The following is a 26,152-nucleotide window of genomic DNA, read 5'->3' as shown; positions in this document are numbered from 1 at the left end:
CCAGTCAATACGACGTCTTTCTCTCTCTCTCTGATTTGCGTTTGTTCCCTGATCCACGCGCTCCTCCTTCTGCCTCTCAGTTTAACTCAGAGCGTGCGTGCGTCTCGTCTCCCGTGCTTCTTTACGCGGAGAGCCATGTGGGGGGGGGGGGGGGTGGCAGGGGGGGCCAGACGTAGGCAGTAATTTCTAAACTGAATATTTTGTATCCTGCACGGAGTTTGATGTAATGCAGCGCTACGTGACTAAACGTGGCCACGTGTTCAAAAATCATAATCTGGCTTGACGGTGAGCCAGAACCCGTCCGCCGCCCCCCCCCCCCCCTCCCTCTCTGCGAGCCGTTTCTCTTTCCTCGAGCAGACGAGCGCCGTCTGCTGCGATCACCGCTACCGTTTCTTCTGAGGGCTGCCACAAACCTCCAACGTCCCCGCCCTGCCTGCCCGCCCCTGCCCTCACCTGGACACCATCACCCTCACCTGTACAGCGTGCTGGTGGGGGAGCTGCCTCCGTCGTAGGTGACTCGCACGCGGCCCCTGTACAGCTCCACGGCCACGTGGTCCCCCTCCCCGTTGTACAGCAGCATCCCGTTATCCTCATCCGTCGCCACCTGAGCAGAGGGGGAGTGGGGCAGTGGGGCAGGGACGGGAAACGTGATTTTAGTGATGACATTTCGTAGAACATTATGCTTTGATACTTTAATGCAAGTGATGTCACTACGCCGCTATGGCGAAGGACGTTTTGTGGAGCTCGGGAACAGCATAAGGGGGAAGCGCTAAAAGGAGCAACCTCAGCCCTTCCACCTTCCTCCTCCTCAAACACCACGCACCTAACTACAGCATTCGTTCTTCTTGGCCGGCAAACTCCCACGTGCAGTACACCGGCGTCACACGCAAACACGATACGTCGTTGTCGGACAACGAGTCCGCGCCGTCGTCCGTACCGCGGCGGCCTCATCGGCGCCCGCCCGCTCGCCGCCCCCGCCTCACCTGCAGGCTGATGTTGGTGTGCAGGCGGTTGCGCGGCGAGGGCAGCTGCAGGTAGGCGTCGCGCTGCACGAAGTTGACGCCCACGAGCTTCTCGCAGCGCTCGCCCTCGAAGCCCGGCAGGCACTGGCACACGGGCGACGCGTGCTGCTCGATGCACTCGGCGCCGTTCTGGCAGTCGTGCTGCAGGCACACGCTGGCGCGGGGCAGCACCATCGGGGGCACCTCGCAGAACAGGCCGCTGGGGAGGCAGTGCCGGACGACGGCAAGTGGGGGGGGGGGCGTGAGGGGGGTTATCGGGGGGGTGGGGTGGGGGGCGTGGGGGGGGGGGGCACAGGGGAAGGGGCAGAGAGGAGGGAGTGCGGCGGTGTTCAGAGAGAAACGTTTAAATCGTCGTCGTTATTTATAGAGCGTCTCGCGGCACCCAAAGTGCTTTTACCAAGCGTGTTCGTGTACGTTGAACTTATTTCACGCCGTACGTAGCCAAGCGTGCTAGTCGGAGGTGCGGGGGGAGAGCAAACAAACTAAACGATCATGCTTCAGGTGTCACGCGCTGGCAGTAATACAGCTAGTATACATTGAGGACTGTCAAACTGCTAAACCCGCTGGGCTATGAGGAAGATGGAGTCTGGGGCAGTCGAGAAAGCCGGCGCTCATGAACTGTCATAGCAAACTCTTCCCACGCCCGACGGCAAGCAATCCGTGGCTTTAAAAGGAAGCAGACTGTACGTCGCAACACAGGGCCCCGTCGAGAAGAGGAGTCTGGGCATTCAAACTCAAACTAAAACCAGGAAAACTATTTTTTTTATTTACCAGGTAAGGCCCACTGATCTATATAGCTCTTTTTTACATGTGACCTGGCCACAAGAGATAGCCAAACGAAGTGGCTTATCCACGTGGACATTTATAACAATGGCCAAATACTATAACTGTGGAGGGAAAAACCGGAGGACCCGGAGACTAATCCACACGACCACGGGGAGAGAGAGAGAGAGAACACTCAAACTCCAAATATACAGCAGGCGTCAGGGTCAGGATCGAACCCACAACCTCCTGTAGACCAGACGAGGTAGTTAACATCTCCGAGGCACCGTGATGATGAAGAGACACGCCGTGGCACACCTGTAGGCTTGCGGGCAGTTGCAGGTGTAGCCGTTGACGGCGTCCACGCAGGGAGCACCGTTCTGGCACTTGCTGCCCTGGCAGTCGTCGTAGTCGACCTCGCAGTGGTCGCCCACGTAGCCCGGGGCGCACTCGCACCTCGAGTGGCGAGGCCGGGGGAGGGGGCGGGTAGAATCACGAGGATGAGATTTCAATAAAAGGTGGGGGGGGGAGGTTGCGAAAGGCGTCCAACGTTTCACGGTGGAAGCTGCCGCAGTGCGGCGGAGGGGGAAACGTCGGACGTTGCCGTGCCGACCGGTGCATGGTGCGTGCAAAACGAGCACGTACCAGTGGAGAGATCTTTATATACGGGAAGTGCACAATATGCCGCAAAACTGCTAAGCGAGTGCGTGACAAAAAAACGTCAAATGCAAATTTGCGAACTTTAGAACGCAACGTCACACGATGCTGGATCCCAATCCGCAAACCACGAATCGCGGCTCATGACAAACGGTTAAACGAAAATGCAAATCAATAAACACAAATCGCTAATTGCAAAACATAAGTCACTGAATGGGAAATCCCAACAGTGCAACTTTTCAGCTGCGGAGATGACGGAACATCCTGACATGCACAGAGCGAACCCCCCAAAGGCACCCGTGCAGTCAGTTTCGTATAAATCACCAATTAGTTTAGCATTAGGGGCCTCCCTGAAACCTCTGCCGGGGTCACAGATAATGAATTTACGGTGGCGTGGGGTCGTGGGACCGCTTGCTCTGGATCAGATCCGACCTACTGTGGCCACGATTGTAGCCACGGATGATAGCGCTGGGGGTTCATGGCCCCCCGCTAGAAAGCAGAACTGCCACACAGCCCCGAACTGACTGTTGGGGCAAGCTCTGTTAGCGAGCACCTATTAAGACCAGCACATCGCACGAGGGGGTGGGTGGCCAGTACCACGCCTGGCCGGCTTCGTCTCTCCAATGCTGATGTTTTACACACCACACCAGGTACACCGTTATGGTCGAGTCGACTTAGAGGAGGCCCTGGACCAGTTAAGATACGCATCACTGATACTGGTCAAAAGTGGGAATCGAACGCGGGTCGCTGGGTTCGTAGTGCGGTCCGCCAACCGCTACGCTACAGCTTCCAAACACACACACAAAGACATGGCACCCACACTAACACTCACTTGTATCCCTTAAGTGTCATGATGCACTTGGAGTCGTGCTGGCACGGGTTCAAGTCGGGCGTGCAGAAGTTCACGCGGTCTTCACAGAGGTCACCTGCAACGTCAGGAGGGAGACAAAGGCGAGGTGAGAACTGAGGTAAAGCCGTGCAAACTCACGCATGCACGCACACACACACACACACGCGCACACACACGCGCACACACACACCCGCACGCACACACACACACCCGCACGCACACACACACATGCGCACACACACGCGTGCGCACACACACACCCGCACGCACACACACACACCCGCACGCACACACGCGCGCGCACACGCTAACACGCCAAGGCCAAGTTTAGTTGCTGTAGACTGTTGGGGCGACTGTTGTTAGCGAGCGCCTATTGATTATGAAATGACAGGTTCAACCTCTACTCTCCCATAATTTGGCACGAATTCTGGGGTCAGAATAGAATAGTCAATTCTCTTTGGTCTCGTTTGTTCTGCCTCCTTTATACTTAAATTGTCGCTGACGAGGGTTTGTTTCGTATGTCGTGGCCATGAGAGCAACGGTAACATTTGCGTACGAATTGTACTTGTTGTCAATCTTTGCTGCTTACATGCGGACACATACACACATGATTCGATGCACGTATCGTGAGCATTAAGACCGATTTAAATCGCCGAATAGATTAATGGTTACACGCCTGCCAAACAACTCCAATGAGTACAGGAGGAGCGGCAGCGTGGCCAGCACCATGCACACCCCAGCTGCCAATGCTGATGAGCCGGGTACTCATTATTTGGCCGTCTTGATCTAAGGGAAGCCCAGGCAAGGTTCAGATATATTACATTTTCCACCACTGCTGTGCCATTGCACCCATCTGTGTGCCTTTACACTTGTAAAGTCACACAGATGTAGTCTTAAAACAATAAAGTATTCCAGGGCATGCTTCCAGCATACCGCAACAACAAAAAACGCAGCTGTGCTAGTGACCCGGTACTGAATAAGCCCTTTGATATAGCTGGCACAATTATTTTCTTTCTCTCCATTTTACAAAAATCCATTTAATCATTTTCGTCAGCAAGGCTTGGAACAAAAACAAAGCCAAGTCCGACGAAAAACTTCTGCGATGATAGAACGCAAACCAAAAAATCTGTAAAACCTCACTCCACGGCCGTCTGAAAAAAAACCCTTAAGCAAACGTACGGAGAAAGCAACTGGACCACGAAATAAAATCCAGCGAGCTTTAGATTTGCGAGGCGTGGGGGGGGAGGGCGGCACTTGTATGCCAGAGGCCCAGTGACGTCGCCGTCTCACTGGCGGTCAGATGTGTGAGAAGAGACGAGTCACACTGGGGTGCTGGGACGTGGCTCGTACCTTCTCCATCCCAAGTTTACACTTTGAGTTTACACTCTCATAGCCGCCACGGCAGCGCTGCCACAGCTGCAGTTTAGGTGTTCGGGGTCAAAGATCGTAATAGACCCTTGCACCTTGGCAGCTGCGCACATTGCTCCGAGTTATTTTGCCTCACAATTACACAGAGAGAGAGAGACAGACACGGACAGACAGCGCAAGGGAGAACAAGTCGGCCTAGCATCAGATTACACATTTTTTTGAAAAATTCTTAGTGAGGGTTTTTGGGAGTTTTTCATTTTTGGTGGGTTCTAAGCGGCGCTGACACGAGTGTGTTTATCTTTTTAAAACGTTTTAATTTTTCTGGTGCCTCATAAAAAAAATATTTAAAGAGGTCCGTAAAGCAAACACATTAATCTGACGGTGCCACAGTGCAGGGCCTTAGTAAGCTGCACACGTCTGGCTGTAATAAACATTACAGTTGAAGCGTGCCACCAGAGTGCAGTTCCCACCAACCACGTCCGCTCAGCAAATATACGAACAGAGAGAGCTTACCCGCCACTTAAACACGGTGCACGGCACGCCGATTAACGGGGTTGTCTCTCTGCCTCCGAATAAACGACGATCGCTCACAACAAGCACGTGAAACAAAATACAAATGATTACGCAATGGGGCGTCCTCGACAAAATAACCAAATACCCTAATGGTAGGTTTTTACCCTTTTAACTGGTACAAAACTGACACCTTTATTCAAGGCATCATGTTTGCAATGACCACAACACAAGTAGTCAATAAAGCAAACAAAAAGAATCAACTCTGATAAGGATAATAATAAAGGTGTCAGTTTTGTAACAGTTAAAAGGGTAAAAACCTACCATTATATTTTGCCACTGGTAAAAGAGATCTCATAGTGTAAACCAAATACCCGTGGAACTGCGGAGACGTGATGCCTCAACGACCCCACAAATTGAGAATGACACGAACTGTAAATCATTTTGGGGGGGGGAGGGGCGGGGGTAGGAGTTGTGGGTACAAAATATCGACAGGGGAGGCCTGCCACGTGGCAAGCGACGGGCTGCACCTGTGAGCACCACATCGCAGTGAAGAAAAAGCGCCCCCCCCCCCACTGTGGCGAGCTAGCGAGCGACCAAATAAAAAACGACGACAAGCGGCGACAACTCCTCGCACGTGCCTCGAGGGAAGGTGATGCAGCCCTCACGTGCCACGCCGCGGAAGATGCTCCCACGGGGAGAGGGCTCGCGGCCGTGCCGGCTCAAGTGAGCAAGGTCAAGGCGGTGCTCCATTTCAATTGGTCAATAGCCCCCTTTGAAAATGTGGTACAAACGTCCCATTGCCACGGTGGGGCGAGTGAGTCGATCTGTCGAACCAGCCGCTGATGGTTTCCTCATGGAGCGCCGCTTAATTTCTTTAGCGTCCCTCCTCGGAGGGATGATGGGGGGGGGGGAGGACCCAAGTCGATCTACGACCGGGATTTGAACTCTCGTGAAGCTGCCAAGACGGTGAGGGCACTCGCTGACCGCCACGCCACCTCGCCGGTCTCCCCTGTTTACTCGAGCTTATTGCTCACCCAGAGGGATCATGGGGAAGGAGGATTAGACGCGGTGATGGACGTGGGAGGGATTACGTTTAAGGCGAGCGCGCCGTCGGTTGGGGCTGTAAAGATTCGCCCACGGAGCGATTCGACGAATTCGCACAATCCAGGGTTGCAAATTTGATTCGGGGATCGATTCGTTTATTTGTACGTACATACGTACGCATGGTATGCACGTTGAACTTCTTTCACAACGTATGTACCCAACCGTGTTAAACGGAGGTGCAAATTAAAGAATTCACCTTTTATAACCTGGCGTGTGTGTGCACATGCCAAGTTTACAAACACACAAACATGGCACAGCATGCGTGCAACATGCACACACGTACACACACATACACGTGCATGCATACACCAAAGAAAAAGATCCCCCGTATAGCCTTAACCGACTTTTGGGGCAAGTGCGCACACGCATATACACACACATGCACATGGTCGTACACAGCACACGGATCCTGTGACAACGCGCATGCAGGGCGCACGGCGCAGCAACTCCATGCTTTCAGCTGGAGCAACAATGACAATTTCTTATTTGTGTCCCTTCGAATACAAAACTCGCGTTTAACATCCACATCGCACGGAAACACGACGGCGGCACACTGACCTTCCTCCACCTCATTTATGTCTGCCGTTTGCAGCGGGGAGAGAGACACAAACAATAAACAGCAAGGCAAGACGTTTAGAGCAATTGCAGTGAGATTGCAGATGCCTGGAGTGGTTGTGCTCCTGTGTGTGTGCGCGCGTGTGTGTGGGTGTGTGTGTGCGTCTCTGTGCGCGTGTGTGCATGTGTGGTGGTGTAGTGGTTAGCACTCTGTGCTGCAAAACCGTCAACCCGAGTTGGATTCCCGCTCACGACCACCAACAGTGACAATTATCTAAACCGGTCCTGGACCTCCACTGGGCCGGCTAAGTCTCACCTGGCGTCATGTGTAAACATCACCACTCGGAAAGTGGTAATAGCCTTCAGAGGTGCACACTAACAGCCCTTGTACCAACAGTCTGTTAAAGGCTACATGGGGGATCTTTGTCTTTGTGTGTGCGTGCGTGCGTGCGAAGCGCGCAGGCTGCCCGAATTATTTCTGCCGCTTTCCGTTACAAAAAACAGGGCCGCGGGTCAAGATGGTCTCACCGTAAGGATTGAGAACCCGAAAGAAAAATAAATGTCAAATTAGAACGGGCTGCCGGAGCAGTGGCGACTAAATGGTACTCAGTGGGTATAGCAAGAGCAGCGAGGCCACGCGCCGGGAAAATGTGCCGAGACTCAGGGGCGGAGGACCCCACTCCGCACCGTCCCTCCCTGCTCCCCCCCCATCCCACCCCCTTCCAATTTCTTCGCAATTTCTGCTGCCCCCCCCCCGTCCCACCACCCACCAACGTCCTCTCCACACCAGCTCGTTCCCCCCCCCTACCACTCTGTTCCACCTCCCGCCGTTACTCTCGCTCAAATCCCTGGGCTTGCCAACGACCACCGCCGCCCCCTCCCTCCCGCCATCGGCAACTCGGCCCCCCCGTGTTTTGGACAAGGAAGCCATTGAGGTAGGGAGGGAGGGGCTGAAACGGCGAGGCCCCCCTGCCAGGATTTCATCACTCAGGCTTAGCCAATTAAGCTCTGGCGTGGCTGGGCACTCACGTGGGAGGCAAGCACCTGCTGACACCCGCTAATGCGCCGGCAACCTCCGCTCAACCCCACCCGTCTCACCGCTGACCGGCCGCTTCGCCACGCCAGGCCCTCCCGAGGCCCCTGTTCCGTTCCCGTGATGAGCCGATGAGTTGGGAGCGGGGCGAGGGGGTTGGGGAGGGGAGGTGGAGGTGTATCTCTTTTATGAACGCTTTTCAGCCCAGGTTGAAGGCAATAATGCGTTGGCGCTGTCCGTCCGTCCGCCTGAAATGCACTCCCTCTCGCCGCGAAGATGACGCAATATGAATGGGACTTTAGTGGCGTTGCTATAAGGGACTCACCCTATTGAAAGCCAGGCCAAATTCATCTCAGGGTTGCCCCAAAACTTGTTGGACCAAATCGGAGGAAAAATTAATTTTTTGAAAATATGCAAAATCCAATTGCAAATTGACAGCTAGCAGCCCGGCTGGCTGGCTACCCTTACTCTGCTAATTAACGAGACACAATGTAAAACGCCACTGCCAAAACTGTTGGCCAACGCACGCATTTCTTACGTTTTGATGCAGCGCCAATGGCAAACGCGGGACGCATTTTTTAATCTGCACGTGATTTGGGTTCACCGGGGAGGTCACGGGGAGATGATGAACGCGACGAGAGCTTTGTGCCATACACGGGGTTACGATCTCCACCGTGGTCAGATCGATTCCCTCGGTGTCTCAGCACCGGCAATCCTCCATGCATTTGTCCACCCCCCCCCCACCCCCACCATGTCTCTCCCTTCGCGAAAAAATATTTTAAAAAGACATGTGTTGTCGTCTCAGTGAGCCCTCACCTGGTCTAAATACATTTTACGAGCTTTTGTACGTTCCACTCGCGGCGATCGCACGTCCTGGCTGGCTTGGGATAAAGAAGGAAAACAACCACTACATTTAGCGCAGAATCACGTGCGTAGGAATCCGCGACGCTTACGCAACACGCAAACCACCACGGCGTGCACCGCGTCAGCCGCGTCAGCGACGCACAGCAGCAGAGGGATCGTGACTGCACGGAGAAAAGATGAACGATGACGCGTGCGGTAATGATGTGCGTCTACATCGTATACTTCATCATAATCATGATAATGATTCACACCCACGTCAATCCACTGCTGGATGGAGAAGCCCCCACGTGGTGTCAGTCACGGGCGGTTATTCTTTGACGATACTTTGGCAATCTGGGCAGTAGCTGCTGATGAAGGGAGGATTTTAGAGACCGCTTCAGATATCACTTGGCAGCAGATCTTAACTGTGGTCGGGAATCGAACTTGCACAGTTCAAGGCAGCAGCTCTGGATGCAGCGCCGGCCATGCTGGCCGCCTCATGCAGTTCAAGCAGCAGGATTCAGGGACCGTTGGGGACGACTTTTTCTCGTGGCAACGTAGCAAACGTCACTAAATTTACGAGGTACAGAGTGAATGTATCCCCGACCATGCCCAAGCTCCGTGTCAACGTCTGTAAATGTTTTGATTGGCTCTGTTTGCTTTAAGGTTTCCCGATGACCACAGCCAGTGGGTTATTTCTATCCCACAATTTGTACAATGTTCTACTATTTCCTCTACTTGCTTGATTTGGTAACTTTCTAATTCCTAAAGTTATATTGCACGTTTTATAGATTTCTAATTTAATATATTTAAGCTTTTTCTTTTTCCTGCCTTATTCACGCTGCATTGTATGAATCGCACATTTTTTTGTCTATATTTTAAGTGTTTTTAAAACATCGCCTTTGCAAAAGAGGCAATGCCATTTCAGGCACCTCAGTGCAGTTTATTTCATCTCCTGATTAAAAAAAGGTTACAAAAACATCTAAATGGAGGGGGGGGGGGTTTGGCCAAGTTATAAGCACAAAAAACTTTACACTTCTCATGTTTGTTTAAAAAATCACTGCCATTAACCGTTTCTAGAGGGGTAGCGTAAAAATGCGGATCGACGTTTCTAAGGGAGCTCCAATCCGGTTTAATGCATCAATAAATTTACGCACTTGGCGGCGAAGGCACCTTTGACCGTAAAACAAATATTATCGTGAACCGACAGCTGTTAGGTCTAGAAATAGGAGCGCGGAACGCGGATGAACAGAAACATCTTGGAGCGCGATGCGGCCCCCCCACGTGCGCTGCATGCGCCGTGGGCTGTGCGTGCGTGCGTGTGCGCGGAAGCAGCGGCAGCACAGACGGCGCGCATGCGAGTCCAATAGTCCAATAGCCCATGCACAACGATTGTGTTGATACAGCTGAGCAGCCAGCAATCGTGCGTGAGTGAGTTAGCGGGTGGGCGAGTGAGCGGGTAGGAGAGAGAGCGGGCGGCCGAGTGGGAGAGAGTGGGCGAGTGGGAGAGAGCGGGCAGCCGAGTGGGAGAGTGGGTGGGCAGGCGAGCGAGTGGAGAGAGAGCGGGTGGAGAGAGAACGGGTGGAGAGAGAGCGGGTGGGAAGAGAGCGGGTGGAGAGAGAGCGGGTGGGAGAGAGAGCGAGTGGAGAGAGAGCGGGTGGAGAGAGAACGGGTTGAGAGAGAGCGGGTGGAGAGAGAGCGGGTGGAGAGAGAGCGGGAGGGAGAGAGCGGGTGGGGAGAGAGCGGGTGGGAGAGAGAGCGGAAGGGAGAGAGCGGGTGGAGAGAGAGCGGGTGGGGAGAGAGCGGGTGGAGAGAGAGCGGGTGGGAGAGAGAGCGAGTGGAGAGAGAGCGGGTGGAGAGAGAACGGGTGGAGAGAGAGCGGGTGGGGAGAGAGCGGGTGGAGAGAGAGCGGGAGGGAGAGAGCGGGTGGAGAGAGAGCGGGTGGGGAGAGAGCGGGTGGGGAGAGAGCGGGTGGAGAGAGAACGGGTGGAGAGAGAGCGGGTGGGGAGAGAGCGGGTGGAGAGAGAGCGGGTGGGAGAGAGAACGGGTGGAGAGAGAGCGGGTGGGGAGAGAGCGGGTGGAGAGAGAGCGGGAGGGAGAGAGAGCGGGTGGAGAGAGAGCGGGTGGAGAGAGAGCGGGTGGGGAGAGAGAGCGGGTGGGGAGAGAGAGCGGGTGGGGAGAGAGCGGGTGGAGAGAGAGCGGGTGGGGAGAGAGCGGATAGAGAGAGAGCGGGTGGAGAGAGAGCGGGTGGAGAGAGAGCGGGTGGAGAGAAAGCGGGTGGAGAGAGAGCGGGTGAGGAGAGAGCGGGTGGAGAGAGAGCGGGTGGGAGAGAGAGCGGGTGGAGAGAGAGCGGGTGGAGAGAGAGCGGGTGGAGAGAGAGCGGGTGGAGAGAGAGCGGGTGGGGAGAGAGCGGGTGGAGAGAGAGCGGGTGGGAGAGAGAGCGGGTGGAGAGAGAGCGGGTGGAGAGAGAGCGGGTGGAGAGAGAGCGGGTGGGGAGAGAGAGCGGGTGGGGAGAGAGCGCGTGGAGAGAGAGCGGGTGGGGAGAGAGCGGATGGAGAGAGAGCGGGTGGAGAGAGAGCGGGTGGGGAGAGAGCGGGTGGAGAGAGAGCGGGTGGGGAGAGAGCGGGTGGGGAGAGAGCGGGTGGAGAGAGAGCGGGTGGAGAGAGAGCGGGTGGAGAGAGAGCGGGTGGGAGAGAGAGCGGGTGGGAGAGAGAGCGGGTGGGGAGAGAGCGGGTGGGGAGAGAGCGGGTGGAGAGAGAGCGGGTGGGGAGAGAGCGGGTGGGGAGAGAGCGGGTGGAGAGAGAGCGGGTGGGAGAGAGAGCGGGTGGGGAGAGAGCGGGTGGAGAGAGAGCGGGAGGGAGAGAGCGGGTGGAGAGAGAGCGGGAGGGAGAGAGCGGGAGGGAGAGAGCGGGTGGGGAGAGAGCGGGTGGGGAGAGAGCGGGTGGGGAGAGATCGGGTGGAGAGAGAGCGGGTGGGAGAGAGCGGGTGGGGAGAGAGCGGGTGGAGAGAGAGCGGGTGGGGAGAGAGCGGGTGGGGAGAGAGCGGGTGGGGAGAGAGCGGGTGGGGAGAGAGAGCGGGTGGGGAGAGAGCGGGTGGAGAGAGAGCGGGTGTGGAGAGAGCGGATGGAGAGAGAGCGGGTGGAGAGAGAGCGGGTGGAGAGAGAGCGGGTGGAGAGAGAGCGGGTGAGGAGAGAGCGGGTGGAGAGAGAGCGGGTGGGAGAGAGAGCGGGTGGAGAGAGAGCGGGTGGAGAGAGAGCGGGTGGAGAGAGAGCGGGTGGAGAGAGAGCGGGTGGGGAGAGAGCGGGTGGAGAGAGAGCGGGTGGGAGAGAGAGCGGGTGGAGAGAGAGCGGGTGGAGAGAGAGCGGGTGGAGAGAGAGCGGGTGGGGAGAGAGAGCGGGTGGGGAGAGAGCGCGTGGAGAGAGAGCGGGTGGAGAGAGAGCGGGTGGGGAGAGAGCGGGTGGAGAGAGAGCGGGTGGGGAGAGAGCGGGTGGGGAGAGAGCGGGTGGAGAGAGAGCGGGTGGAGAGAGAGCGGGTGGGAGAGAGAGCGGGTGGGAGAGAGAGCGGGTGGGGAGAGAGAGCGGGTGGGGAGAAAGCGGGTGGGGAGAGAGCGGGTGGAGAGAGAGCGGGTGGAGAGAGAGCGGGTGGGAGAGAGAGCGGGTGGGAGAGAGAGCGGGTGGGGAGAGAGAGCGGGTGGGGAGAAAGCGGGTGGGGAGAGAGCGGGTGGAGAGAGAGCGGGTGGGGAGAGAGCGGGTGGAGAGAGAGCGGGTGGGGAGAGAGCGGGTGGGGAGAGAGCGGGTGGAGAGAGAGCGGGTGGGAGAGAGAGCGGGTGGGGAGAGAGCGGGTGGAGAGAGAGCGGGAGGGAGAGAGCGGGTGGAGAGAGAGCGGGAGGGAGAGAGAGCGGGAGGGAGAGAGCGGGTGGGGAGAGAGCGGGTGGAGAGAGAGCGGGAGGGAGAGAGCGGGTGGGGAGAGAGCGGGTGGAGAGAGAGCGGGAGGGAGAGAGCAGGTGGGGAGAGAGCGGGTGGGGAGAGAGCGGGTGGGGAGAGATCGGGTGGAGAGAGAGCGGGTGGGAGAGAGCGGGTGGGGAGAGAGCGGGTGGAGAGAGAGCGGGTGGGGAGAGAGCGGGTGGGGAGAGAGCGGGTGGAGAAAGAGCGTGAGAGAGGGAGCGGGTGGGGAGAGAGCGGGTGGAGAGAGCGGGTGGGGAGAGAGAGCGTGAGAGCGAACGCCTCCTCCCGGCGGCGGTTCCTGGCAGTATGGGAATGGTGCGCAATGTGCCGTGGCACCTGACAACCAAGGCATGAAATTTCATGAATCTGCGCTAAATTTGCCATAATTACGCTTTCTCAAGATACACTCGTTTGACAGTCCCCTCATTTGATATCTAAAATACATTCGAGCAACGGTTAAGCCGCCCTGAGACTTCTTTAAAGCCAATCCGATACGATAATGAGGTTACGTCTTGTGTATAATATTCTAAACAAATACCCGCGCGCACGCATTCGGGGCGCGCGCATTTTTTGCATTACAAACGTCTTTAGACTCGCAAACGGCCGCACTCAAAACAGCTGCGTGCAGTGGAAAGGTTCTAAAAAGAAACATTTTAATTGTTGTGTTTTGTTAAACTGTGTGTTTTGGCTAAACATTCGCCCACCCCTGGTGCCCACTTGGAGCACCTTTTGCTCGCACAGCCTCGAGGCTAAACGGAATGGCGCAAGCCGCCAAATCCACGCGGGGGGGGGGGGGAAGTCCCGTGAAGATTTTTTTGTTACCTCACAATAAAAAAATGTTTTACGTCCCGCTCGGAAACCATGGCAGGTGCAAGCCCAGCGCGACGATTTCGGACGTGAGGAAAACGATGTTTTTTTTCACGCGTGAAAAGAGAGGGGAGAGAAAAAAAATGCGAAATCCACTACTACCCCCCCCACCCCCCCGCATAAATCTGAAGGTTAATACATCGGCGCGTAAATAAGCGTCGGGCGAACAGGAGCGACTCGCTAAACAAGCTGCTAATGCGTTTCGTCATAACAGCCCAGCAAGGGGTCCACCTCGTTTCCAGAATAAGGTGTCGAACGCTGACTAAACGAAAGCTGTAAAACGCGAGGTGAACGGGTGGCTCGGTGTTACGCACGTACGTGCGTTGAACTTCTTTCGCACCGCACGTAGCCAACCGCGCTAACCGGACGTGTACAGAGGAAAAACTGAGCCTGGATTGGGATCCATGTTTCGGCTCCTTGTCTTTAAACCGGGTTCTCAAGTGCGTTGATGGTCGGTCTCAGCCTGGTCACCGATGGTGACTGTAAAAAAGACATGTGTCTCACATTAAATGAGTTTTTTCACTTTGTCTGGCAAAATTCCAGCATTGAGAATAAAAAAAACATGTATTGGATTTACTGCCAGGCGACGGACGATTCTCTAACACGGTGCATGGGAAAATGCGCTCCTGAGTTGAGAATAAAACTTAAAAGGGATCTACTAATTAGTTCCACCGTATATTATTCCACAGGTCATTCTCTATCCACCCTTTCGTAAAAGTTCCGAATAGACTATTCGTGCCATAGCGCCAATTGCACAATCGCAACAATTTAAATGATTTAAAAAAATGATGCCGATAATCTCAGCTATCACGAATGACACCCACCCACCGCACCCCGCCACTAGCCCCCGCTCGCAACTCACGCCGAAGGGATCAGGGGAAACAAGTCCCTCCTGCTCACACGCTCGGGAAAATCTCGACGCGGCTCAAGATGCCGGCCCCGTCTTGACCGCGAGGCACGAGAGCGAGGGCTAATTGGCATTCCGTAAGCGCATTAAAACGTCACGTCCTTTCATGCGGTCGCGGGGGTCACGAGCGCTGGCCATAACACGACATCGCCCACCTCCTTCCCGCAGACACCATGCGTCCCATACCGCCGTGGTGGCGAGATGTTAACTGCCTTGCTTGGTATGTAGGAGGTCGTGGGTTCGATTCCGACCCGAATGCCTGTATATTTGGAGCTTGCGTGTCTCTCTCTCCGTAGTCACGTGGATTTTTCTCTGGGTCCTGTGTTTTTTCCCTCCGACGATTAGAAAAATGCGTTTACAGTATTTGGTTGCTTTAAATTTCCACGTAAGACACTTCCGTTGCGCCATCATTTGTGATGGTCAGGTCACTTCTGAAAAATAGCTATATAGCTCAGTGGGCCTTACCTGGTAAAATAAAAAATAGTTTCGTTTTTAAAATAATAAAATTGAGTCTGCTAGCGACGAGTTGCCAACTCACGTCATTGTGCCGATGCCCGTGGACCGAGTGATGTGTGTGTTTGCGGCAAAGCTTGTCGACCTGATTTGATTTGATTTTTAAATTACCGACGATACAATCCGCATGTCTGAAGCTCCCCGCAATGTATGCAATTGCATTGGGCTGCACCTCCCAGTGTGAGTGCAACTGTGTTCTTGTTCCACGGCTTAAGTATTTTTTGTGTCAGCATTAGGGTGCTTACGCATGTATTTTATACATGTTACGTGTGTAGAATCTATAATTACGTGTGAGTATATGTATTTACGCGTGTGATAGGTGTGTGTGTATTTACATGTTGTTTTTTTATTTCACGTGTTTACGCACAAAAGCCTCACCGAGTCTCGCGACTCTTTTTAAAGGAGGGTCCTGCCACATTTGCGTTGCTACGGAGATTACCAATGGGTAATTTGCCGCTTAATTTATAAATTTTGCCATGTTTGGACTCCGACGCCGGCACACGCAGTGGCCTGCCCTTCGCGAGTGACGTCGCGTGGCTCTTTGAACGTCCCACTGCGCGCAAAGCGCACGGCGCGTGGTATTTGTTTTACAGCCAACACCACACCAGCGCAGTATTAATTGCATTGCGAACCTCTGCAGCAAGCGACGAAACACGTCACCGCCCGTGTGCGCGTACGTCTGGATGCTCGCTGACAGCACTTGTCCCGACAGTCAGTCAAGGCTACACGGGGGAACTTTGTCTTTGCTGTGTCCCTCGCACGGGATTGTTAGCGCGCACAATCGCATTCACGTCTCGTCACTCCACTCTCCCCCTCCGCCCCCCCACCCCACGCTCACCTGTGTACTCGTGCGTGCACAGGCAGGTGTAGTTGTTGATGCCGTCCACACAGGTGGAGTTGTTCTCACAGTCGTTGTCTTCGCAGTCGTCGATGTTCACCTCGCACCGGTCTCCCTCAAAGCCGTCGGCACAAGCGCACCTGGCAGCAGAGGGCAAGCGGGTCAGGGCGGAGGAGGGGGAGTCTGCGGGGAGTGGCGGAGGCGGTGGTGGTAGTGGTGGCGGTCGCGATGATGATGATAAAAGTGGTGATAATAGTGGCTGTGGTGGCATTGGTGATGCTTTAGGTGGTGGTTGTTGTAGCGGTGGCGGTTGTGGTGGTGGTGGTGTTGGTGGTGATAATAGCGGTGGCGGTGATGGTGGTGGCATATCAGTGGTCGGGACGATGAGAATTGTAGTGCTGATGCTGGTGGTGGTGGCGGTGATCATTATGATGATAGTGGTGATGGTAATACGGAAGTGGTGGTGGTAGTGGTCATGGTGGGATGGAGAGCTGCAGGTGGTGGGTTTGGGGGGGGAGTTTAAACTAAACTATTTTGTCAGGTAAGGCCCACTGAACTTTTTCAGAAGCGACCTGGCTACAAATGATCGCTCAATGAAGTGGATTATCACGTGGACATTTAAAGCAGTAAAATACTGCTTAAAATTAAATGCATTCTTTGAAATGTGCTGGGAAAAACCGGGGGACCCGGAGAAAAATCCACGTGACCACGGTGAGAAAGACACGAAGACTCCAAAAATACAGACGTCAGGGTGAGGATCGAACCAACGACCTCCTGTATACGAGGCAGTTAACATCTCGCCACCGTGGTACCCGGCCTAACTTGGCAGGTGCTGCTTCCACTGCCACCAGCATAGTGGCACTCTCGCCGCCAATCGGCGGCGCATCAACACCCCCCCCCCCCCCCCGATGATCCCCGTCGAGGACCTTTCAAGTGGCTTCTTCCGTAAACATCAACAAACGTGCAAGTCGATACAATTGCTATCGGGTTTCAAAGTCGATTTTTTTTTCGTGCGAGGAATTTGTTTTTACCGCGATGGGCGACGCTGCCGATAAAAAAAAGGTTTTAGCCAGGAGTGAAAAAAAAATTACAATGGGAATGGATAGCCCGTTGTTGCGCGCACGGCTGCCAGATTTAAAGCGCGCGAGCGCCCGCCCTTGCAGCAGTGCTCGATAGGTGCCCCCCTCACCTACTCGCTGAACTCACAAATCGCAGGGGGATTACCCGGAGACAGAAAGCTGCTGGTGTAAGAGTTAGGATTACGACTGGCGGCTGGGGGGGGGGGAAGAAAAATAATCGGGATTGCTTTTGAGCCCGGGGTTAGATGCAGTGCCGTGCATGGTGCTAGGGTTAGGAGTTAGGAGTGGGGTTAGGAGCGTACTTAGATGGCACTTCCAAAGTTCTAAGTGAAGGTTATGGGGCCACAAGTACGATTGTGCATGACACGATTTGACTTGGAAGTTTGGCAAGACTCAGGAGGGCGAGGCATGGGGCTATGGCTAGGCTGCGTTTAGATGATCGCGAGGGTTCATGTTTGGGTTACGGTTAGAATTGGCGTTATGGGTGGGTTCTGTGCTGACGTTGGGGTCAATATTCCGGGGTCGTGCCGGGGGCCAGAGGTTAATGCCTTGTTTCCACCACCACCAAATGGGCTCTCTGCTGGCTCTGGAACAGCCCAGAAGCAGCTGCACAACAGGTTTGGCTGTTCCCCATGCTCGATATTCAAATGAGGCTCACGTGATATGCAGATGGGGCACTATAGATCAGACTCGCACGTGTGAAGAAAACAAATGTGCCATTCGCAGTGTGGGCAGGAATAGTGGTTGGGTGTGGGTCGTGGCTAGTGAGGAGTGGACAGGGTTGACACGTGTTCCAGTTGAGCCTCCCAGAAACGTGGTAAATCTATGAAGAGAGCTCCTTCACATATGTTTGTAGAACTGCCTGGGAATCGTGATCGATCTCTCGTCAAAAATGTTTAAAGCGCCTCAAGTGTAGAGTGTGATCCCCAGCAATAACACGGCCAATCTCTCTTGCCCCGTCTTATATTCTGAACAAGAGCCATTGGTCAAAACCTCAACCGACTAATATGTTTTTTTTCTTCTTCCACGAGCAGGCTGTGCTAATGACAAACGTGGTCCGGTTTCTTGTTTGTTTTTGTGCGAGTGTGCCCAGAGCTCGGCTACCGTGGGGACTTGGCCTCTTTGGCCCGGACAGGTCTCAGCGCATTGGCGGCCCAGCGTCTAAGAGACCGCGGCAGCAACGCAGTGGTGAGATGTGAACTCCCTCGCCTGGTATTCAGGAGGTCATGGGTTCTATCCCGATCCTCATGCATATACAGGGTGCTTAAAACAAATGTTAACACTGATATGGGACTATTGTTTATAATGGAAAAAGAACGGATAATGCACTGTAACATGATAACAAATGTATGTGAATAGCTTCAAAAAGTCAAAGAGTCTCCACTTGTCCGCCATCATTGTCAACACATGCCTGGAATCTTCTCCAAGTGGTCTCCAGAGCTCGGAGGCACATTTCTTGTGGTATTGTTGCAAATTCTCGGAAGTGTTAGCATTGTTTTTAAGCACCCTGTATATATAGAGTTTTCATGTTCTCCCTGTGGTCGCGGTGGATTTTTCTCCATGACCTCCGGCTTTTCCCTCCCCATTTATAAACATGTGCCTAGAGCATTTGGCAGCTATACATGTCCACACGATAAGCCACTTGGTTGAGCTATCATTTGTGGCCAGGTCGCTTCTGAAAAAGCGCTAAGAGCTCAGTGGGCCTTACCTGGTAAAATAAAAAGGAAATGCTAATAGTTTAACGCAGGATAAAAAAGTTGCAATTATATTGAGGTAAAATGCAAAGCCGCTCAACACGCACGGTTGCATTCCGCTTTCGAATTAAGCGGTGAGTTTTGCCTCCTACTTCTCGAGCAACGGACAAGCCGCTGGCAGCGGGAGTCCTCCCTGCGGGTGAGGCCCCGTCTCTCACCAGAATCGGTCGTCTCGCCCATCCTGCAGGTTGCAGGTGCCCCCATTGTGACAGGGTCCGGTGACGCACGCGTTGATCGGCGTGTCGCAGTCCTGACCCTGCGAGGCAAACGAAGGGAGGGGGGGGGCACAGCATTTTCTCCGATTAGCACGATTGGCTATGTATGGTGCGATAGAAGTTCAACATATGCAAACACGCATTTTGTTTCGAGCGCACGTGTCCAGCATCGCTTGCCCGTATTCCACGCCGGTATGATCTGCCTAGCTCGCGATTCGCCGTACGAGATCTAGTGCCCCCGAACGTGACCATTTTTGTTCTCCGTCATCGTTTTTAGTTGAAAAAAAAAATGAGAAGAAACCTCCCAGCGGTCGGCGTTGATTGGTGGAACAAAAGCGCCCCCCCCCCGACCTTTGAGTGGTGGTAACGTGGGAGGAAGTGCCGCCAACCGCCCGCTGTCAAATAAACACTTCCCATGTCGCGACCTCTGGCCCCGGCTCTCTACCCCATCCCATCCCCCCCACCACCGCCAAGCTTTGGCCTCCATGCGATGCCCCAGTTAGCGGTGGGCCCTACGCACCCCGCCTGGCGTTTCCACCTCTGATGTGCAAAACGTCGGGGGATATTGCGGAGTTCAGGATAATATTTCACAATAGCAGGAGAGGGGGAGAACTGCACGTGAAATGCAATGTATTGAGGTGTGGATTGCTATCCAGCTGACACACATTGTTACTCTCCATGTCCCCCACAGCTACCTCAACAAAAGGACAATCCCTGGAAAATCAGGACAGGTGGCAACTCTAAACCTCACCGCTGGCATGCAAAGTAGGACCACGCGGAGGTTTCCCTCAACACGAAGTTCTTGAGATCATCGCAGACTTAAACAGATGTAGGCCCAGGCTCTTTATTAAATGGCCAAAACACACCACCACCTTGGCAATTTGCAACCAATGTTTGCAACCGCGTTCACCAGCATTACTTCAACAAAAAGGCACCCTCGCAGACACGTGAATCGCACCGCAGTCCGCTGTCGGGCGATTTTCAACGTCCCATTAATGCCCGCGACAACTTTGACAACAACAAAAACCTAAACGGGGGTATGACCCACCCCCCGATCGCGACGCGCGGTGCCTCATTATGCACCTCCAATTAGCACGGTTGGCTACGTACGGTGAAAAAGAAAGTCAACATACGTACTTATGTACATACGCGCATTACAGGACGAAAGGGGCACCCGCGCGGCCATGAGCCTCGCCGTTGGAAACTACACCAAGCCAAAGGGGGGCTCCGGGATCGCGTAACGCGACATGAATAGGTTTAGGGTTTCGTTGATGATCAGTGCCCTTTTAGGATCTGCGACCCCTGAAACGGTTGAACAAATTGCCAGCCATCAACCGGGCCATTTAAACGCTAATGCGGCGCAAGCGCAACACAATATCCTTCCGCTGGCGCTCGCTAATAAGAGCCGTAATTGCGACCGATGCTTCGCTACGGCCGCCAGGATAACGTTTCTGCCGCTTTCAAACCCGCTTCCATCTGGAGGGCCACTTCCAAAGCGGTGATGAGTTTTTTTTTGTTTTATGATCGCAGTCGGAAGTTTATTATTCCGCCTAAAGGCAGTCGATTGGTTACTCGCTGGCTCGTTTTTGCTACACTCAGGAAATGTTACGTCGGCAAGTCTGCCCACGTGTTCGTCTGGCCGAGCCGACACTTCTCAGGTTTTCATGAAAACTACAAAACCCCCAAAAGCAATGACCACTAAACGTACCCACGAGTCGAGCCACGGTGATTTTTTTGCTCTAATGCGCATCGAGGCAGTGCACATCTCCTGTTTACAGCCCTGAGCCGGTCAGAGGGAAATTCCGCATTCCTGTGACGGTGGGGAGAGTTCATCCGCAAGACGAGCAGTGTCGAATTCTCCACAAAGTGGTACTCGTTTTTATCAACCCCGGAGAGTTAATGGGCTTAATCAACTGCCAATCGCAGGACTTGAACTCGCAAACATCCGATTGCGAGCCGCTCACTCTACCGCTGAGCCACCTGGCCGGATAAAAAAATTAAGTACCACGGAGCTCATTAATGGTAATGCCCATATCTGCTAAGATTCCGGGGAAATATTGACACTGAAATACAATGAAAATGCGTTTTTAATAAAACATTATAATTAGAAAATTCTATGCACCAGCGTGACTGCCGCATGTTTGTTACAACACGAGCAGTGCAGGTGTCCGTGCTTGCCCCGAACGCGTACACACAGACGTCTGTACGCACGTGTGTACGCACGTTTCTGCACGTGTGAACATTTCTTGAGCATGGTCACGTGATACTTTTTCTTGCCCAATCCTGGCCAGCGGGCTCAACAATTTAATAAATGCAACATACTGGCTCACCGGTGTGTTTTTTTATTTACAGTCCTACCCGAGCCGGTCGCCGTGCCGCTGCGTGAATGAGCGCTGAATCAAAAGTTGCGCGATCCACGACGCTCGCAGCTGAAGGGGAGAGAGGCGCTCTCGACGCCGCCGAACTCACGGGAAAAACAGCTCACCCTCCTCATTCACCCGGTTGGGTCAAAAGCGCTGAGTGAGACTCGGAAACGGAGAGCCGGGTGAAGTCAGCTACTCCCCGCAATCAATCATCACAGCGCTAAAAGCAACTTTCCCAACCCTGTGTTGTGTGTACGGCGCGCGTACATCAGCGGTTACAAAGTGAGAGTAATGATACACCCAAAAAGATGATTTATCGGCAGCGAACGGCACGAATGTGAAGATCAGTCCTCCTAATCCGCGTGGCTCGTGACGTCACCATACGTAGCCTTGTTTTAGTCCACCAACTCTAGAGGCAAAATTCGTGGCCATTTCGGTCTCCTTTGTTTTATACATGGGGTTTGGCTTCATCCGTTAGCCTAAATATAAAATCTGCACGCATCGAAGAATAATTGACACTAAGCGTGTATGCAGTTCGCAGCAAGCATTCAACGAGCAGTATGCGCCGATTCTAATTGTCGCATCGATCGCTTCGGCGCAATGGCGTGCGGTCCCGGGGTATGCTGAGAGGCTGGGATCGGGGCGGCTGGGTCATTAAAGGCCTCGGCCCGTACGAGTCATCAACGTGGCCGGGGAAGACTCCGGGGAGGGAAACATAACAATCGAAACCACGTCCGCGACCGCGACCAGGCAATTATCCACCGATCAGCTGTTGACCTCTCCCAACGGTGCCGGGACGCGACTGATTGCCGTGCGCTTCCTCAGCCACGGCACTTTGGCCGTTAAAGCCAGCAGGAAAAAAAGATTACTTAAATACACCTCAACGGAAGATGTAATCGACACAAATAGTTCTTAACTCATAGACACTAAATGCGTACCTAGGATTGTGTGTGCCCAGGCTGCGTGTTCTGCGCTGTTTGTTTCAAACAGGAGTTTGTGGCTTTGGTAATGAGAAAAAACGTCAGGGCAAAATGGGTGCTAGGCTCAGGGTCGGCTAATGTATGTCTGTTGAACTTCTGTCGCACCGAACGTAGTCAACCGTGTTGATCGGAGGTGCGGGGGAAGGACAACAAACTAAACACAAAAAGCAGTTCCAGAGAAATTCGTTTTCAATCTAGATGATTTAAAAGTGCACAGCTCCAGTGGCTTCATAATATCGGAAGGAAGATCGTTCCAGACAGACGCAGAAGCGCATCTGAAAGCGTGCGATGTGGTGACCGTCTTTGTTCGATGGCTAGCCAAGAGCTGCTGCTGCAAGGATGACTGGAGTTTGCGTGATTGTTTATGGTCCATGATGAGGTCAGCAAGATATTGTGGTTCACTCTTTGGTTCTTTCGGTGAAGCCACGTAGAAACGAGTGTGACTTTATCATGAAAATGAAGTTGGGCTTCAGAATAGCGAGAGACATGGAGTCAGACAGAGATGGACATGGAGAGAGAGAGAGATGTAGGCAGACAGGGAGGGAGACACATGGAGAGAGAAAGACACCGAGCGAGACAAATGAAGACAGCGACATACAGATAAGATAGACGCACAAAACCTAAAGAAGGTACGATACCAAGGCATTACAGCGCACAGAGAGAAACAAGGAAACAAGCGCACGTAGATGGACAGAAAAAAAAATCAAGCAGATTGTCACCAACACCTCTTTTCAATGGGCAATGATATTATTTAAATATTTCTTCTATTTTAGGAGAGCCATTCCCTGGGGGAAAGGCGAACAGAAAAAAACTGCTTCCTGGGCTCAAGCGAGACCTCCGACACCTCGTCGACCGCATGAAAGTCAAATCGGCCGATCGAAAATCGCGCCCCCCCCCCCCAACAAACCTGGGGCGACAAAAACCCCCCACGGCCAACAGTACCCACCGAGGGGCCCCCAACGCGTTCCCAGGGTGCTCCATTAGCCGGCCGCACCTTTCAGAGCGGGCCGGGTCAGGCGAGTCGGATTCCTCCTCCCCGCATTACCGCCAACGGGCGGCAGCGGCGGCACGGAGTTCCCCGCGGCTCCAACACGGCCAAACGCGAGCGGCCCGACCGGAACGACGCGCGAGAGGCGTCGTAAATCAAAAGAGCGGCGTAGGATGCCACGGCGGCCGCCGCTACCGCCACCGGATAATAAACGCGTGCGACAACAGCCCCCATTCACGTCGCTCGGTGGCGTTTCTGGCCCTCGCTTTTGTATTTTGCGTGCACCGGAATGTTTTTGGTTGTTTCATGTACCTGCATTGTGTGCGCGTGTGTGTGTTTGCTCCCTCTTTTCAGGTACTGAAAAGAGGGAGGGGCAGGGTGAGGGGGGGGGTCTCTTTGTTCGTGAAGGATATGAGGTCAGCAGGCGAAAAGGTGCTCACACAGACAGGGTTACTTTAAACAAAGATTGGGTTTCTTCATAGGGCGCATGTGTAATATGCTTTAAACTAAACTAAACGATTTATTTTTTATTTAACCAGGTAAGGCCCACTGAGCTGTACGGCTCTTTTGCAGAAGCGACCCGGCCACAAATGACAGCTCAACAAAGTGGAAATTTATAGCAGCCGAATACTCTGAACGCGTGATGTTGATTCTAAATGTGGAGGGAAAAACAGGAGGACCCGGAGAAAAATCTACACCACCGCGGGCAGAGAGAACATTCAAACTTCAAATATACAGACCTCCTGCATACCAGGCGAGGTAGTTAACATCTCCTAGCCACCGTGGTGAGATGCTAAGTAATAATAGTTGACAGATTTTTGTCAATCTACTGTTGGACAAAGTTTTCTTCACACCATGTTGGTTTATGAGGGTCGTTTGACCATACTTCACCACGCTGGTCAGCGCAGGTTGGCGGCAAGGTTTAGGCCCAGGAAGGGTTCAGACTTTGCTTGCCACTGATGCTTGCCATGGCCAAGAGTGGAACTCAGGTCTCCAGGCTCACAGTGCGGTCCACAGATATCACTAGCCACGCATTTTAGTCATAGCCCGGACTCAAACTCGGGCTCTCGGTTTCGTAGCGTGGCGCACGAACCACTCTGCCACTGGTCCCTGTACACTGTACTAGCATACACGTGCATATTGGTAGTAAAAAGAGTTCAATAAAATTTAGATGAGGATGTAGTTCTTTTGGGAAAAAAATAATTCCAGAATCGGCGGCAACTTATCGATGTGGCGGCTACAGAACAAAATCTGAGCAGTGCATCAATTGACATGGTGAGAAGCTCAGTGAGGGGTACTAGTGAGGGGGTACTGGGTTTACACGGAGAGTCGGTGACTCGGCGTAGCCGCGCGATGCTGGAGCACGCGCACACCTCGACGACGATTTGGGGAGGTTCCCCACGAGCTTCCTGCCGCCACCGTGCGTGGCTGTGGCTCTGAGCTACAGCCACGCCAGAGGTGATGAACCGCAAGTCTCTATCGTACCGCTCGCGATTGCCACGTGATGCTGCGTGACTGCCGCGTGATGCTGCGTGATGCCGTGTGACGCACTCGGTCCCTCCGGCCGCTCTGCTACGAAACGAGGGGCCTTTGACCCGCACGTCGCCGCGCGCATCGCCTCTCGACGAACGCGTTGACAGCTTTTTTAGTTTTGCCCTCTCCGCTCGTTGCATCGCGCCCCAACGACGCTAGGCGACGTCACGCGTGCTTTCCGTTCGACGCCGGATGCGGCGCGTGTGCCGGCCGTGGGAATTCTCTCTCCCGTGTCGCCGCGACCCCCGGCCGGGGCGGACGCACCCGGCGAAGACGTAGCATTGGCTGCGGCGAGCCGCCGTACCTTGTATCCGTAGGGGCAGGTGCAGCGGTAGTAGTCGACGGGGTCTGCGCTGCACATGCCCTTGTTCTTGCAGGGCTCCGACAGGCACGGGCTGCACTTGGCCAGGATGGCCACGTCCGGTGGAGGCCCTGCACCAGAGACAAAGGTCACCACCCACCCACCGCCGCGCGTAGCGTCCACTCGAGACCATCTGGGCGAGCGCCGCTGGCGAGCGCCGACTAAGGCCGTCACTGCGGCGATGTGGCTGAGCACCACGTGCGGCCGTGGTGCTGGCCGCACCACAGCATCGGATGCAGACACAACACCGGAGTTCCCATTGTAAATAAATGGCACTGTAATTAGATATTGCTGTAAAAGCCCACATTTCTATGTCCCATTATTCATAATAATCCGTGTCCCAAGTATTTTTTTGTTTCATTAATTAGATTCATTAACTTTACATCTATTCAATGCTATAAAAAACATCTCTCAAGAATGATCTAAAACATGACGTAGCGGTGTGCGCTTTGTAAGAGCGCTGCTGTGGACACAGCAGCCGGTCGTCGTAACCGGCCCTTGGCAAGGGCTGTGAGGCAGGGCCTGATTAAAGCATTGATCGAGAGGACCTGACATTGTACACAGCGTGGGCTACAGATCTGAGTGTGTGAAAGCAAATCCAATCCCCCATTTCAGTTTAAATAAATATCTATCTATCTCTGGCTCGCGCGTGCACGCGTACACAATTGCGTTTCTACATTTTTATTCTATTTTCCAGTCCCGTATTTTCGTTTTTTGTGTCATCATAGAAAAATAAATCATTCCCACAGCAAATTACTTTGCTTGATGTCATTTTTGATTGTCCGTACTTCGGCTGGCCGGCACGGTGCCACACACACACACACGCTCGCCCGCTCGGCAATTCACTATGGCAACGCTGGCTACCAAAATGAGGAATTCACACAAAGGGTAAATACACTTTTCCAGAAGCATTTGCTTGTTTTCCGGCCTGTTTGTTCCCAGAAAGGGACAAACCACACACCGAGACAAAGATGCCCCTGGAGTCGTAAGTCCTGCGAATTCAGCGTGGCACATCTGGTGGTGTGGCCAGGACCACGCCCGGCCACCTTTGTATCCCCAGTGGCAATGTTTTTACACCGTACCAGGTACTCATGTAAGGCTGAA

General features: G+C 53.8%; 1 protein-coding gene across 2 annotated transcripts in view; it reads right to left on the bottom strand.

Annotated features, from left to right (window-relative positions):
- LOC144717550 (slit homolog 2 protein-like) overlaps positions 1 to 26,152 on the bottom strand; it is a 240,246-nt gene that overhangs the window by 9,077 nt on the left and 205,017 nt on the right. For both annotated transcript variants that reach the window (XM_078592951.1, XM_078592952.1), the window contains exons 26-32: positions 24,992 to 25,119; positions 18,767 to 18,864; positions 15,776 to 15,915; positions 3,274 to 3,367; positions 2,103 to 2,240; positions 984 to 1,221; positions 474 to 604 (exon numbers count right to left, since the gene is read on the bottom strand). In XM_078592951.1, the coding sequence (XP_078449077.1) occupies positions 474 to 604; positions 984 to 1,221; positions 2,103 to 2,240; positions 3,274 to 3,367; positions 15,776 to 15,915; positions 18,767 to 18,864; positions 24,992 to 25,119 (967 nt within the window). The remainder of the gene's footprint in view (positions 1 to 473; positions 605 to 983; positions 1,222 to 2,102; positions 2,241 to 3,273; positions 3,368 to 15,775; positions 15,916 to 18,766; positions 18,865 to 24,991; positions 25,120 to 26,152) is intronic.

The sequence above is a fragment of the Lampetra planeri genome, chromosome 4 (assembly GCF_965212315.1).
Source record: "Lampetra planeri chromosome 4, kcLamPlan1.2.h2, whole genome shotgun sequence".
NCBI lineage: Eukaryota > Metazoa > Chordata > Hyperoartia > Petromyzontiformes > Petromyzontidae > Lampetra > Lampetra planeri.
The sequence above is the reverse complement of the archived record's forward strand: the minus strand, read 5'-3'. Positions and strand labels throughout refer to the sequence as shown.